The sequence below is a fragment of the Colossoma macropomum genome, unplaced genomic scaffold (genome assembly GCF_904425465.1).
Source record: "Colossoma macropomum unplaced genomic scaffold, Colossoma_macropomum, whole genome shotgun sequence".
In the NCBI taxonomy this organism is placed as follows: domain Eukaryota; kingdom Metazoa; phylum Chordata; class Actinopteri; order Characiformes; family Serrasalmidae; genus Colossoma; species Colossoma macropomum.
Window position 1 is genome coordinate 26675703 of NW_023494794.1, and position 15892 is coordinate 26691594.

A 15892-nucleotide genomic window follows, 5' to 3' on the forward strand; every position below is an offset into this window, starting at 1 on the left:
TAATTATCTCCTCAGCGAAGCTCGTTCTGCTCGTTAGTTTGTGCTGATGATGAACGTGATTCGTTCACGTGACGGTACTTAGTAGGATGAGGTCATGAGGGTCATTTCAGGATGCCGGTTCGTCACATTAATGACAGATTTGAATCACTTACCTAAACGAGTGTGAACCATCGTGTCAGAGAGATCGGATTTGAGCAATGAGGCTTGTAATGTGAACGTAGCCTATATGAAATATAACCACAAAATAAATGTAATTTACTTGTGACAGTTTGATCCATTTTCTGTGGCAGTCATTTAAAGGCTAAACTTAAGGCCATGTCCACCTTATAAAGCCTCTGTATCACAGGAACTAATAAAGATACAAGCCTAAAAGTTTGCAGACAGACTACTGGACATTAAGACCTTCATGAAATTATTGAGCAAATCTGAAATGGTCAGTCAGAAAGTCTTTAGTGATTCAGCCAAATCTACTGTCATACTGAAAATCAGCAGAAAAACTTTCTCCCCTAGAATTACCTTAAGCAGATATGCAGCAAAAACAATTCATTATGTCTGAGTCGACTGATAGCAGGGTACCTCTTGGCATGGCGGGCTCCTGGAAGGCAGTACTGGGCAGTTTGGCACACCCTCCGAACACAGCCACGGTGAGCGGAGTGACCACAGTGCAGCACCGCACGCTGGCTATCCTGTGTGCCCGGGTCATCTCGTCATAGATTAGCCAATCAGTGGGCAGGGACTGGACTGCTGCTGCTTGGGCATTGGCTGGAGGGATCTGAGGAATAAATTTGAGGAAAATTTTTTTTGACAACTTTAGTTAAGACTGAATTTAGGACAGAATCTATTACAGAGCAACAGTTCTTAAGTTCATAATGTTATCCATTAACTCCAGATAAGAAAACAGTGTTACAGAAACCTCCTAAATACTGTCCTAACTTTAAGATAAACCCCAGAGGGTCTTAACTTCTGTTTTAACTGTCTGTTTCTATCGTTTTGTGCAGTGATGGGCAGCACAGTTCACTATAACCAGCATAATGACGCTACATTTCTCTACACTGAAAACGGAGCTTTGACTTGAGTTTTTTTTCTAACAGCGTTTTAAAAAGCCCACACACTGCAGACTCGACCGCCACCCTCTCATTACCTCCGTTTAATGTTTGATAAAAACTCTTTAGACACAATATTACAGTGATGGTGGTGAATAACGAGGAGACAGAGCTGAACGTGTGTCTGTTTATTAGGAGGAATAACGTTAATGCGCTCGGCTAAAGCGTTTGGGAAATGGAGACTGAAACTGTGGAGCGGTGACTGATAAACAGCAGGGGGCGCTGTCACAATAATACTCACCTTAAGTTTATCACGCTTTAGTTTTATTTGACCCTTTTGACCCTGTCTGACTAACTAACTTGTTGATGGTTGACTCCGATCAAGGAAGTTAAGATTTCCTAACTTGAGATAAGAAAAGATGCTGTAAGATAAGATTCTTAAATCAAGATAAGATTTGCTTCTGTAATACAAATTTGTGAAAAATCTTATCTTGACCTGTCAGATCTTAAGTTAAGACAAAAAGATAGGAAGTTTCTGTAACACGGCCCCTGGTTTCACAACTGTGAATGACTTTGTTCGCATCTTAACAACTTAATTATTCCGATTTCTTTTTGCAAAATCTGTGAAATTCCCCTTTAACTACACAAAAGACAAAATGTATCATTTGAAAACACACTTAAGCCAAAGTGGAGGTTTCTGTGCTTTCACTCTGCCGTTACCGACCTTCTTGTACTGGGGCTGGCTGAGGACAGACGTAGGGTGGAAGCGGACTTTCTTCTCCTTGGCTCCCATGAGCGTCAAGCTTTCCCTGTCTACGTGGGTCAGGTTGGGGTACATGCCTGCCACCAGCGCAGCCTTCACTACAGCCCAGTTCTCAGAGTTCAGATTGACGTCACGGATATCGCCTCCACCTCGAGCTCGCACAAAGCCTGATAACCGAGCATGAGGGTTATTGATCAGGACCCATTATTTCAATACAGTTGAAAGTTGGAAGTTTGTTAGATTTAGGCCCAATCCCATTTCACCCCTTGCCCCTACCACTCAGCCCTTAGCCCTCTGTTTTGCGCGTTCACGTCTAGGGGTAGAGTGTCCTAATTTGTGTTGAGATAGAGGGGTAGGGTGAAGTGTTGGGGCTACATGACCCTCCAAACGGAGGTTTTTCAGAGGACAGCAAGATGGCTGAACAAGAGACCAAAGAAACCCACAAATGTGAGAATTTTCTCCGTTAAAAAATTACGATAATCACTGTATTTTCTTAGTTTAATGTCGTTTCAGTGTATTTTGGTTGTTTTCTTCATAACAAGCATAAAAAAAATCTAATAGTATGCTAATGTCTCGGTAGCTGGCTAGCTAACTTTCCCGTTCCACCTTAAATAGTCCAGCAGTACTGACACCTGAAGCGCCAGAACGTAACTGCTGCACCATTTAAGGTGGAACAGGAAAACTCGAACAAGAACCTGGTGAATATCTGACTTCAGCTTCATAACACTGAAGAATTAGTGGTGGGTGATAATAAATAATTGCCCCCTCTTTGAAAGCATATGACGCCCTAAATGTAACTAAAGCCCAGCAGTGAGGAGCTGAACTTTACCCTCCTCTGCTGTCACTGCAGACTGGCAGGGTCGCCTACAGAGCAGCGCTGGTAGCTGTTAATGAAGTAATGCTCTTTTTTTTTCTCATTTTGAGGGTCCCATTTCGTAGGGCAAGATTTCAGGATTTAGGGTGAAACTCGAAAACAAGGGGTAGGGGTAAAAAGAAGAAATGAGACTGGGCCTTAGACTCATCGAGTCTGATACTGTAGTGCAAATTTTTTAGAGGGTTATTGGTCCGTGTATCTTTAGGTCATTCAATTTTCATTTCAAAACCAGCACTGAAAAACGTGGAAAATGGGTCAATTCTTGTTTTCGGTTCTGTTATTGTCGGTAGAAAAAAAAACAGGAAATAGCTTTACAGTTTCACAAACTAATCCTAAAATCAATTAACATACAAACAATTGAATTAAGGGTTGTATTTTATTTATCCAAATAAAAAAAAAAAATCTATCTCCCTAACCGGAAATGCACGTACAGAGTGCACACCAATTACAGAAATCAGGCCTGTTTTTTTGGGGTCGTGCAGAATCCTGACCGCCCTTCGCATGCCCGCACGTCTCGCAGGCATATAGACACCACAATATCAACAGGACAGCTCACAGCTTTAATTCTTAAGTCTGCAGCTGTAACACAAACAAAGTTTAAATCTGACGACGTGACGCTGTATTAATTTTGCTCATCATTATTGGGCAGCGTGACTCATTTCTCTCTGATTTCGCTGTTAAATGGCGAGAGTCCTGTAGAGTCTCTTCTCCTTATCACTTCAGTTTTTTGCTGATAGAATAGCTACATTAGATACACAAACACCTATAAAAACATCATATAGTCTCCTAAAATGCTGGGACTGTGCCCATCTCATCAACATTCATGCCCGATCTTTCCTGTCTTTATCATTTTTTACCACCTGATTTCTGAGCTTCTGCAACCTTTCGTGCCCTCTGCACGTTTATTTACGGTTCTCACACACACACACACACACACACACACACACACCATCTAAACCGCTTATCCTTCTGGGTCGCGGTGGGGTGCTGGAGCCTATCCCAGCTGCCATCGGGCAGAAGGCAGGATACACCCTGGACAGGTCTATTTACGGTTTAAATGATAGAAATTTTTAAATTTGGATAAAAAATTACGACTCTTTATTTTTCTTGTGTTATTTTGTTATTTGATTTTATGATTAGTTGGTGAAACTGTAAAACGAAGTTATTTCCTGATATTTACACCGACGATAACGGAACCAAAAACGAGAACTGACCCATTTGCCCTTTTTCAATCCAGGATTTGAAATGATGACCAAAAGATACACAGACCGTTATTTTTTTGTTTATCAAATCAAATCAAATCAAATCACGTTTACTGTAACATCACATTTACACAGGTGCAAGGTGAGTGAAAATCTGAATTTGAATACAAAAAAATAAATATATAAAAGGAAAAAGAAATATATATACACAGACTCTAAATGTATACACAATATATGATAGTATTGCATTATTTCCGATGTATAGTTGTACAGTAATAAGCTATGAAACAAATCTATCATATGTACTGTTGTACACATTTCCGTATGTGCAGTTAGTGAGTCTGAGGTAGATAAATAAATTATTTCGTTATTTAGTTTTGTTTTGTACCTATGGCTCGGAGCTGGCCCAGAAGCTGGGTCCGCATCCCAATAATGATCTCCATGGTGGCCTGCGACAGAAAATTTTTCTCACAGAAGGATCTCTCCCAGCCGTCGCCGCGGGCCTTCTGCCACGCCTGGGAAACGAAGAAGAAAGGACAAGTCACACATTAGGGGTTATTTTACAGGGTCTTATATTACTCGGGCTAGGCGGCCCTCTCTTAGAAACAATTAAAAGCCGCTAAGCCATCTGAATATAACTCCCAGAGTTAAAAGGGTCTTCCTGGGTTAAGAAACAGAAAGATCAAGCCTAATCTTGGACATCAGAACAATGGCATACTAATCTTAGAATGTAAAGGTGCTTTGTGACAATGATGGCTGTAAAAGTACTAATTATTATTATTATAAGAGTACTATAAAATTAAACTTAATTTGAACTGAACTGACTAGAACTTATTTACTAACAGTAAATTAACAGACGATAAACTGAGAAAACTGATGATTCTGATGTCTAAAAACAGACCTTTTGCCCAGCACACAGTGCTGTATCCCTAAAATAATACAGCAGTATGCAGATGTTTGGGCACACCAGTCAAATTACATGTTTTGTTGATTTTGTCAAAATACGTTAATACATCCACTACAGAGAACACACTTCTGCCCATTTAATGGACAAGTACTGCTTATTTGCTGAATTTTACATTTTGGAAAAAATAAAGGATAAAATGTGGCCTGTGCAAAATTTCTCTCACATTTTATATTGTATATTTTATATAAACAAACATATTTTATAAACATTATATAAACAAAAAAAAATGCACTAAAACATGCAGGCAAATGCCATATATAAATTGATTCTCTGTACAGAATGTGTTAACAGAGCGTGCAATTTGAATAGGGATGTTTCTTTTTTTGTAGCTCCAACACATTTTTTCCTGTTCCTGTTCATTTTTTCCTTTTCTGTTAAAGCACTGGTCAGCGAGGCTACCTGAAAGGCCCGAAGCAGAGCCATGTGATCGCTGAAAGCGTTGGCGGCAAAGCGCTTCCTGCACAGCATGGCAGCTCGTTTCTGTGAGGCCTGAGCAGGCAGCACAAAAGGGTCCCTGTAGGCCAGCGTGCAGGCGATGGTGAGGATGGGGTCCAGGCACTTGAGCACCACAGCACAAAGCACCATCTTCCCAAGGTGCGGCTCCACGGGCAGGTCAGCCAGGTGATAGCCCAACTCCGTTAGGTCCTCCCACGGATCCATGGCATCTATAGTCTGGGTGGGAATACAGAGACAGAAGCACAGCTTTGTAAATTTGTAATGTTTTTGCCAAAAATAAAATGAATTTAAACTAAAAACTTCAGGCTACTTTCAAATGTTAAATTTCAAAAAAGTCTCCCGTCACATTTGTGTACTAAGCGTATTCAGCTCTGAATCGTACCAAATGATTTAAATCATTTCAAATCTTAAGATGCATTTAAGAGTTTCCTAAAGAATAGGAACCGAATCATTGTGAGGATCAGAGATTTACACATCTGTGACTTACTAGTGTTTTTTTAATAATTATTAGCATGATTGATCCATCCAATTGAAGTTTCAAAGAGCAGCTGAATATTAAAAATTTACATCAATTACATTTCTTAGAGAAGGACTGAACACTGTTGCTTTACTATAGAGAAATCAATTACAAACCTCTAGTCATTCCGCATTTCTGTCCAAACAAACCTGAACCACATAAATAAGGGCTGCAGAATGCTGATTACTGGGCTCATATGGACTGATGTTCTGAATGGAGAAACTCTCTTGTAGTAGCCCATCAGTCTTGAATATGAGGCAGCAAAATGCACTGTAGCTACTTTGTTAAAAGTACTTATAAGTACAATGGCAAGTCTGAGATTCTGGTGGAGCTTTAAGTGAACACTGTACATGTTTTAAAGCAATACCTTGAGCATCTGCACAGCATTCTTGACAGTCATCAGGTGTGGTGGCTCTGGAGCTTTAGCCAGGAATTCAGCAATAGGGCAGTTAATGGGAGCAAGTAGCTTAGTGTGGAGACAGAGTTCCTATCAGAGAGAGAGAGATACTCCTCATTTTAAGTGGCAGGCTACTTAAGCAACAGAACACGAGAGGGAGTGTGTTATCGCGAAATAACATCATGGCTGTGATTTGGTCGCAGGCACGAGCCGAAGGCGAGAGCGATAACACACGACCTCGAGTGTTCTGTTGCTTTTATACAACAGTTAAATAAACTACAAAGGGAAAGTTCGTGAACGAAAGTTAAGTTGGCTTGAAAAAGCGAGTTAATTACGTTAAAACAAGAAAAAGTGTGTGAGTATGTGTTGTGTGGGGTGGGTTTAGTGTGCGCTGTGTGTTGTGTGTGATGTGTTGAGTGTAGGAGGTGTGTTAACTGTGTGTGGTGTTGGGTGTGTTGAGTGTGTGCTGTGTTCATTGTGTGTGGTGTGGGCTTTGTTGAGTGTGTGGGGTGTGCTGAGTGTGTGGGGTGTGTTGAGTGTGTGGTTTGTTTGGCGTGTTAAGTGCGTGTGGTGTGTGTTGAGTGTGTGCTGTGTGTTGTGTGTTGAGTGTATGAGGTGTGTTAATACTGTGTGGTGTTGGGTGTGTTGAGTGTGTGCTGTGTGTTGTGTGTTGAGTGTATGAGGTGTGTTAATACTGTGTGGTGCTGGGTGTGTTGAGTGTGTGCTGTGTGTTGTGTGTATGAGGTGTGTTAATACTGTGTGGTGCTGGGTGTGTTGAGTGTGTGCTGTGTGTTGTGTGTTGTGTGTATGAGGTGTGTTAATACTGTGTGGTGCTGGGTGTGTTGAGTGTGTGGTTTGTTTTGTGTGTTAAGTGTGCGTGGTGTTGGGTGTGTTGAGTGTGTGCTGTGTGTTAATTGTGTGGAGTGTGTGCTGTGTGTTAATTGTGTGGAGTGTGTGCTGTGTGTTAATTGTGTGGAGTGTGTGTGGTGTTGAGAGTGTGGTGTGGGCTGTGTTGAGTGTGTGTGGTTTGTTGGGTGTGTTAAGTGTGTGTGGTGTCGGGTATGTTGAGTGTGTGCTGTGTGTTAATTGTGTTAGTTGTGTGTGGTGTGTTAATTGTGTGGGTGTGTTGAGTGTTGAGTGTGTGTGGTGTGATAACACACTCAAGTGTCCTATTGCTTTTATACAACAGTTAAATAAATAAAGTAATAAATTAATAAACTGGGCCGTGAACGCGGCGTTTAATATGTTTTAATGTTCGCAGTTCCTTCACCAAATTACAGTTTCTTAACAAGCAGCTTGTTGCTCCGTCAGAGTAACGAGCTCCGCCCACTCGCTGCACAGCCGGCAGTTCGTTCTCCAGCTCCTTACACTAAATTCCCAAACTGTCATCACCACTGAGCAGCTTTTCAGTCGGCAGCTGTGACAGAAGAACAGCTGAACAACCTGGAATCAGCCAGAAATGAACCCAATACCATTCGCCAAACGTGTAGTCTGATCTTCAGAGTCTGACCAAATCAGACTGAGCTATAAAACTGCCGCAATATCAAGTTCAGCTCAGTTTTGTCAGTTTTTGCCAGATCAGTATTAATGTTGTTTTGTTCCAGCCAGTCTGTAAAGCATCTTACAGCCCATTTAGTTTGGCGAATGGTGTTGGGTTCATTTCTGGCTGATTCCAGGTTGTTCAGCTGTTCTTCTGTCACAGCTGCCGACTGAAAAGCTGCTCAGTGGTGACGACAGTTTGGGAATTCAGTGTCGTCTCATCTTCAGAGTCTGACCAAATCGGCTGTCGGTCAAATGTGATCTTAAAAGTGTCCATCGGCTTCAGCGTCTCCTATAGCTTTCAAAGTCGCTGCTTAGCAACGGTGTCTCAGCGGAGTGATACAGTGTTTGTGAAAAACCTGTGATGTTATGGTGAAATAACAGCACAGTTAGAACGCTTCTCAACCAATCAGCGTGCGTGGCCGAAACTAACTGTTGTATAATCTGCATTTAAACATAACATATCTATACTCATATCTATACTCACATATCGCTGCTGTCGGAAGAAAACCTCGTATCTCCATTTTTGACGTTTTTCAGTTTTTGACATAATTTGAAAATACCTGTTGCCCTTTACATTGTGTGTAAATTTCATGATGAATGGACCAAAACAAACGACCCAAAATTCTGGTTCCATTGACTTACATTAAAAGTAAAGTATGTTTTTTCCTTCTCCTGTAAAGTTACCAATTTGGAGATATGAGGTTTTCTTTCAACAACAGTGATACATTTGTGTACGTGTGTGTGTGTGTGTGTGTGTGTGTGTGTGTGTGTGTGTGTGTGTGTATGTGTATACTGACTACACCCATGTTGTACTAACAAAGACATTTTGTGATGTAATTTACGTTCAATTAGTACACACAGGCCATTACTCCTATCACAATAATGGGGCTTAAATATGAGTGCTAATCTAGCAGCGTCTACTCCAGATCCCTAGACCAGCCATCAGTGCTCTGAGAAGCTAACATTATCACTTTCACAGGAACGCTGTAATATTTTGTTAAGACTGAAAATTAGAAAAACTGATCCTAAGTCAGCACTTTTGTTGAGTGTACCTGCAGTGGCATACGCAGCAGTTGAGGGACCTGGTGCTCCAGCATGTTATTGAACCGCAGACGACTGAACAGATGGAAACAGATTCCCGGCCTGCAGCGCCCAGCTCTATAACAGCAACAGAGACTACTTCAAGACAGGACTCCACAATTGAGAAGATATCTGAAAGGTTCTCTGTGGGTTCAGGGGTAACAAACTAATGTCTGTTTTTTAATGTGTGGTTTTCTTGAAATACAGAAAAGTTTCCCAGACCCAGCTTAAGCCTCAGACTATGTCCAGTGGGACTTGTTCATTAACACTGAAATTCAATCCAAGATTAGGCTGAATCCACATCCAGGAAACCAACACCAGAAGGCATTTCAAGGTGTTTCATTAAATATTTAAATATTTTGGAAACACTTAATTTTGGGTTATTCTATGATACACTGATCAGGCATAACGTCATGACCACCTCCTTGTTTCGACGCTCATTGTCCATTTTATCAGCTCCACTTACTATATAGGTGCACTTTGTAGTTCTACAGTTACAGACTGTAGTCCATCTGTTTCTCTGATACTTTGTTAGCCCCCTTTTACCCTGTTCTTCAGTGGTCAGGACCCCCATGGACCCTCACAGAGCAGGTACTATTTGGTTGGTGGACTATTCTCAGCACTGCAGTAACACTGACGTGGTGGTGGTGTGTTAGTGTGTGTTGTGCTGGTCTGAGTGGATCAGACACAGCAGTGCTGCTGGAGTTTTTAAACACCTCAGTGTCACTGCTGGACTGAGAATAGTCCACCAACCAAAAATATCCAGCCAACAGCGTCCTGTGGGCAGCATCCTGTGACCACTGATGAAGGACTAGAGGATGACCAACACAAACTGTGCAGCAGCAGATGAGCTATCGCCTCTGACTTTACATCTACAAGGTGGACTGACAACGTAGGAGTGTCTAATAGAGTGGACAGTGAGTGGACACAGTGTTTAAAAACTCCAGCAGCACTGCTGTGTCTGATCCACTCAGACCAGCACAACACACACTAACACACCACCACCACGTCAGTGTTACTGCAGTGCTGAGAATAGTCCACCAACCAAATAGTACCTGCTCTGTGAGGGTCCATGGGGGTCCTGACCACTGAAGAACAGGGTAAAAGGGGGCTAACAAAGTATCAGAGAAACAGATGGACTACAGTCTGTAACTGTAGAACTACAAAGTGCACCTATATAGTAAGTGGAGCTGATAAAAGTACTGCTGAACATCACGTGAAAGGATACGTACCTTCCTTTACGCTGTAATGCGCTTGCCTTCGATATCCAAACCATCTTTAGCATGGTCACATGATTCAGGGCATCAAAAGCTTTCTGTCAGGTATCAAAGAGAAAAAAAATGAGTGGATCTTCTATAAAACAGAGCAAACTGTCCCTAATTAGTAAACAATATTGGTTCAATACCTCTTTAACTTTGCCAGAGTCAATGACAAAGACAACATCATTGACTGTGATGCTCGTCTCTGCAATGTTTGTTGAAAGAATCTAAAAGAGAAGGAGAAAAAAGCAGAAATGTTCCAGTTCAGAAACTCTGAGGAAAATAACTGGTGGTTCTGTCTTTACATAACACAAAAAAAAAAAATCGCACTCACTATTTTGCGAACCCCGTTTGGACTTGGTTTCAAAACTTTCCTCTGATCTGAGGTCTGCATGTTGGAGTGCAGTGTGAACACCTGGTACCTGAAGGACCGGGAAAAAAATTGAAGATGAAACTAAAACCAAATGAATTCGCACTGCAGCTAATAACAGTTGTTAAGTGTAAGCACAGATCCTTTTGTGTGTGTTTGTGTCTCTCTCTCTCGGCCTCTTCACAGAGGTACCTGCTTTGCAAACAGTCATGTGAGGAGAACCAATCAGAGGCCTGGCTGGTGCAGTTGGGGGAGCAGCCTATATTTTAAAAGAGGCCTTCAAGATGGCTGAAGAGAGAGAGGACTGATCATGTGTGCTGTTTTAATTTGTGTTTTTACTCTCGTGTTGGGAGTGTGCTTTGATTTAGGTGTTTCATTGGTGCTTCTTTTAACTTAGCTTGCAAGACTTTGTCTTTTATGTTAGGGGGAGTACTTGAGTTTTTGGTATTTTCCCTGCACACTTTTAACTGACCAGGGTATGTTTTGGTTTTTCCATCTGAATTTACATGTCCAAAAATCGTAAGGCAAATTATTCAGTAACTGCATGAAATGAATGTAAAGTTTTATTTGATTTATTCATTTATTTTTGTGAAAGTTACCCTCAAATGAACAGAACATGTGTTTTATGATCACACATATTGCTATATGCTTACAATTTACTGCTGAAAGCCAAAAATCTTAGACGATCTTTGTATGTTTTTATAAAAATAATTTTCACAGAGCAGATCACTGAAGAGACGCCATCTGAGATCCAGTTTATAGCTCAGATTTGTGGAAAAATGGGTCGACTTTCAGTAGAAAAAAAAAATTGTGAGTTCAGCTTCTTTTATTATAAGGGTTAAAATTACATCACCCATCTATTTGACTGGAAAGAAGACAGTTACAGCTCTCATACGACCCCCACCTTTAGAATGTAGCTTATGAAATATGAAAGTTATGTAGAATATGACGAAGTGCGTTTTGGAACCACTGGAGGTTCCAAGGAGTTGAAAAGGTTAACTTTTGTTAACCTGGGGTTTGAAACAGGTGAGAGGGGGGCGCCTATACATTCGCACCACGTAGGTCAGACGGCACTGCCACGTGCTTTTGATGACTGGCTAGGGAAGTTTAGAGTAGTTAGCTTTTGTTTCTTTTTTAGACTAAACACTTTTCGTTTCAGAGTAGGCGAGCGTGGTTAGGTTTTGTTTAGTTCTTTTCTTTGGTGCCGTCCACAGTTTGATTCTTCCAGTGTGGTACTAGATATCACAGCCCACTAGTTTTATTGTGGTTCGTTTTAATAAACTGGCTTCAAAAGGTCTATATTGGTCTGTTCCTCAAGCTGCTAATCCATTCTCACCGGTTCAGAATTTTAATGCTGCATGTTACTGATCCCACAGCGCTCTAGACAAAACGTGGGGTAGTAACACAGTATTATTATATGGTTGGTACAGTGTAGTGTGTAACTCTGCTGCCCTCTATGCTGTAGACTGGGGTTCAATCCCCTGCCTGGGCAAGACCTCTACACTATACACTATATATATCCTTGGGCAAGACTCCTAACACTACCTTCACCTACCTGTGTAAAAAATAATCACATTGTTGTTGCTCTGGATAAGAGTGTCTGTCAAATTACGTAAATGTAAATGCAAACAAAGCAACGAAATTTAACATGCCTCTGCTGATGCTCTGCAAATCTTTTGTCGTCAAAAAGAAGACGGTCACGCAGTCCAACTATTTCATCATATCCTGGTAAAAATATCAAAACTGCACCTAGAATGAAAACAGTCCATGATTTGATTTAACTAGACACCCTTTAGCTACGTTCACATTACAAGCCTCATTGCTCAAATCCGATTTTTTGCTCAAATCTGATCTCTCTGACACGATGGTTCACACTCGTTTAGGTCAGTGACTCAAATCTGTCATTAATGTCACGAACCGGCGTCCTGAAATGACCCTCATGAGCTCATCCTACTCAGTAACATCACGTGAACGAATCACGTTCATCATCAGCACAAACTAACGAGCAGAACGAGCTTCGCTGAGAAGATAATTAACTCTGATCAGCTCTCAGCTTCATTATTAGAGCGAGACGAAGGAGAAAAAGGTGAGATGTGTTGCTTTTCCACCGTTTACAGGCTTTAACTTCTGTTCGGCGCTGCTGCCATGGTAACGCTGAATGATACACAGCGGAAAAAAAGCACATGAATTCCAATCTGAGCGTCACGTTAAGATCACATGACCACGAATCAGATACATATCCAATCTAGGACCACATATGAAAGTGGCTCAGGTTGAATTTGAAAAATGAAGAAAATGAAAATCAGATTTTAGCCCTGAAAACATCAGATCTAAGTCACATTAGGGCAAAAAAAAAAAAAAAATCAGATTTGTGCTTCTTCAACCTGGTAATGTAAACGTAGCCTTTACTCTATAGTGCCTAGGGTATAAATACTCTGGACCACAGACTGAAGAATGGAGCAGGGGCAGTTTACCATGTTGGCACACTTCTTTTTAATTAAACTGCTATCCTTTCACTGCATAATAAAAATACAGTATGGCTGCATGATGGACATAAAATGCAATATAAAATAAACATACATTTTCTATTGAGGCCTACAAAAATGAATAAATATACATCAGTGCACCAAAGCATTATGACCACCTGCCTAATATGCTGTTGGTCCTCTATATGCCACAATGTTGTGTAGGTAGGAAAAATTGATGTCCATATGAACGTCCGGACCCAGGGTTTCCCAGCATCACACCTCCTCCACTGGCTTGTCCTCTTTTCACTGTGCATCCTGGTGGCATCACTTTCTCCAGGCCTTTTGTTTGGTTTACAGGTGTCTGCATGGGCACTATGAACTATCCGAGGCTACGTAGCCCCATATGCAGCAGGGTACAGGGCACTGTGTGTCAGGACACATTCTTCCTGTAACCATCATTTGGCCCAATCCCATTTCTTTTTTTATCCCTACCTCTTGTTTTCGAATGTCACCCTAACCCCTTGGAACTGTAGAGGTACAAGGGGTAGTGGTTGAAAATTTGCCCTACGGAATGGGACCCTCAAATATTAAATAACTCATTACCCATACCATCACTTCACAGCTACTAGCGCTGCTCTGTAGGCGACCCTGCCAGTCTGCAGTGAACGCAGAGGAGGGTAAAGTTCAGCTCCTCACTGCTGGGCTTTAGTTACATTTAGGGCATCATATGCCTTCAAAGAGGGGGGCAATTATTTATTATCACCCCCCTAATTCTTCAGTGATATGAAGCTGAAGTCAGATATTCACCAGCTTCTTGTTTGAATTTTCCTGTTCCACCTTAAATGGTGCAGCAGTTACATTCTGGCGCTTCAGGTGTCAGTACTGCTGGACTATTTAAGGTGGAACGGGAAAGTTAGCTAGCTAGCTACCGAAACATTAGCATACTATTAGTGATTGTCTGTGCTTGTTATAAAGAAAAGGGCCAAAATACACTGAAACGACATTAAACTAAGATAATACAGTGGTTATCGTAATTTTTTAAAGGAGAAAATTCTCACATTTGTGGGTTCCTTTGGTCTCTTACTCAGCCATCTTGCCGGTTTTTCTTTTTTTCTCATATCACTCTGTTTGGAGTCTCTGAAAAACCCCTGTTTGGAGGGTCATGTAGCCCCAACACTTCACCCTACCCCTCTATCTCAACAAGAATTAGGACACTCTACCCCTAGACGTGAACGCGCAAAACAGGGCTAAGGGCTGAGTGGTAGGAGCGAGGGGTGAAATGGGACTGGGCCTAAAAATTTCAGTGTCTTGTGCCGCAGTAGCTTTTCTATCAGTTAGGACCAGACGGGACAGCTTTTGTTGCCCTCAAGCATCAATAAGCCTTGGGCAACAGAAAGTTGTCTGTCGGTTTGTGATTGGTCCCTCCTTGAACCTGTCGGTAGGTACTTACAACTGCTGACCAGGAGCACCCCACAAGCCTTGTTTTGGAGATGGTCCAATGCAGTCGTCTGGACAAAAGAATCTGGCCCACAGTTGAAGCCCAGCAGAGGAGAGCCTTTATTGGTTCTGATGCTACATTCCAGCCAAACTAATGCGTCACAGCACTGTGTGAGTTAATTTGATCTGTTCTATCACTGCAGCCCTTAACATTGTGTTTATCACAGAAACTCATATTGTGATAGCAATAAAATTATATTTATCATGCAGCCCAGTAGTATAATATGTATTTATTATCCAATCCCCCTGCTCCACTATTGCCAGTCATGGTCCAAAATAGTGATCTAAAGCTGTTTTGCATCACATTTGCATCCTCGTCTTCACTATTTTACAAATTCATCCCTCTCTCACCTTCATCAGAGCTTTGGCAGATGTTGTAGAGAAGATGCATGATGAGATCCAGGTCCACCTTCTCATCATCAAAGCTGTGGTGGTAGGCCTTCAGCAGCTCCTGGTCCTCAGCACTCAGCTCACCACTAGACGACTGCACCAGCGACGACTCGTCCAGCTGGCCTGCCTCCAGAGAGGAGCTACAGGGACACGGGAGAAACAGGATATACCACTTTTCCAGTTCAGCACCAAAAAGCTGCTTCTTCTTCTACCTGTGTGCATATTTTCTTCACACTTCATGCTATTTTAGACCATTTAGTGTGTGTATATATAGAGGGTGTTTAGCCAATTAGCCAGTCAAGAGATTAATGGATCACAGACCTGTTGGTTTCAGGCCTGATATTTTACAAGGAACACTAAATCAAGTATGTAATTAAGCAATAGAACACAAAAGGGAGTGTGTTATTGCGAAATAACATCACAGCTGTGATTTGGTCGCCGTAGATAATCACAGCGGTGATGTTATTCGTGATAACACACTCCTCGAGTGTTCTATTGCTTTTATACAACAGTTAAATAAATAGAGTAATAAATTAATAAACTGGGCCGTGAACGCGGCGTTTAATATGTTTTAATGTTCGCAGTTCCTTCACCAAATTATAGTTTCTTAACAAGCAGCTTGTTGCTACGTCAGAGTAACGAACTCCGCCCACTCGCTGCACAGCCGGCAGTTCGTTCTCCAGCTCCTTACGCTAAATTCCCAAACTGTCATCACCACTGAGCAGCTTTTCAGTCGGCAGCTGTGACAGAAGAACAGCTAAACAACCTGGAATCAGCCAGAAAGGAACCCAATACCATTCGCCAAACGTGTAGTCTGATCTTCAGAGTCTGACCAAATCAGACTGAGCCATAAAACTGCCGCAATATCAAGTTTAGCTCAGTTTTGTCAGTTTTTGCCAGATCAGTATTAATGTTGTTTTGTTCCAGCCAGTCTGTAAAGCATCTTACAGCCTGTTTTGTTTGGCGAATGGTGTTGGGTTCATTTCTGGCTGATTCCAGGTTGTTTAGGTTCTTCTGTCACAGCTGCCGACTGAAAAGCTGCTCAGTGGTGACGACAGTTTGGGAGT

General features: G+C 41.7%; 1 protein-coding gene across 3 annotated transcripts in view; it reads right to left on the reverse strand.

Annotated features, from left to right (window-relative positions):
• The window catches only part of LOC118814867 (3'-5' RNA helicase YTHDC2), a 52608-nt gene that overhangs the window by 17768 nt on the left and 18948 nt on the right, over positions 1–15892 (reverse strand). For all 3 annotated transcript variants that reach the window (XM_036580712.1, XM_036580713.1, XM_036580714.1), the window contains 11 exons: positions 14787–14965; positions 12123–12219; positions 10435–10522; positions 10247–10327; positions 10074–10156; positions 8814–8919; positions 6190–6309; positions 5249–5521; positions 4271–4397; positions 1768–1973; positions 577–772 (listed from right to left, as the gene is read on the reverse strand). In XM_036580712.1, the coding sequence (XP_036436605.1) occupies positions 577–772; positions 1768–1973; positions 4271–4397; positions 5249–5521; positions 6190–6309; positions 8814–8919; positions 10074–10156; positions 10247–10327; positions 10435–10522; positions 12123–12219; positions 14787–14965 (1556 nt within the window). The remainder of the gene's footprint in view (positions 1–576; positions 773–1767; positions 1974–4270; positions 4398–5248; positions 5522–6189; positions 6310–8813; positions 8920–10073; positions 10157–10246; positions 10328–10434; positions 10523–12122; positions 12220–14786; positions 14966–15892) is intronic.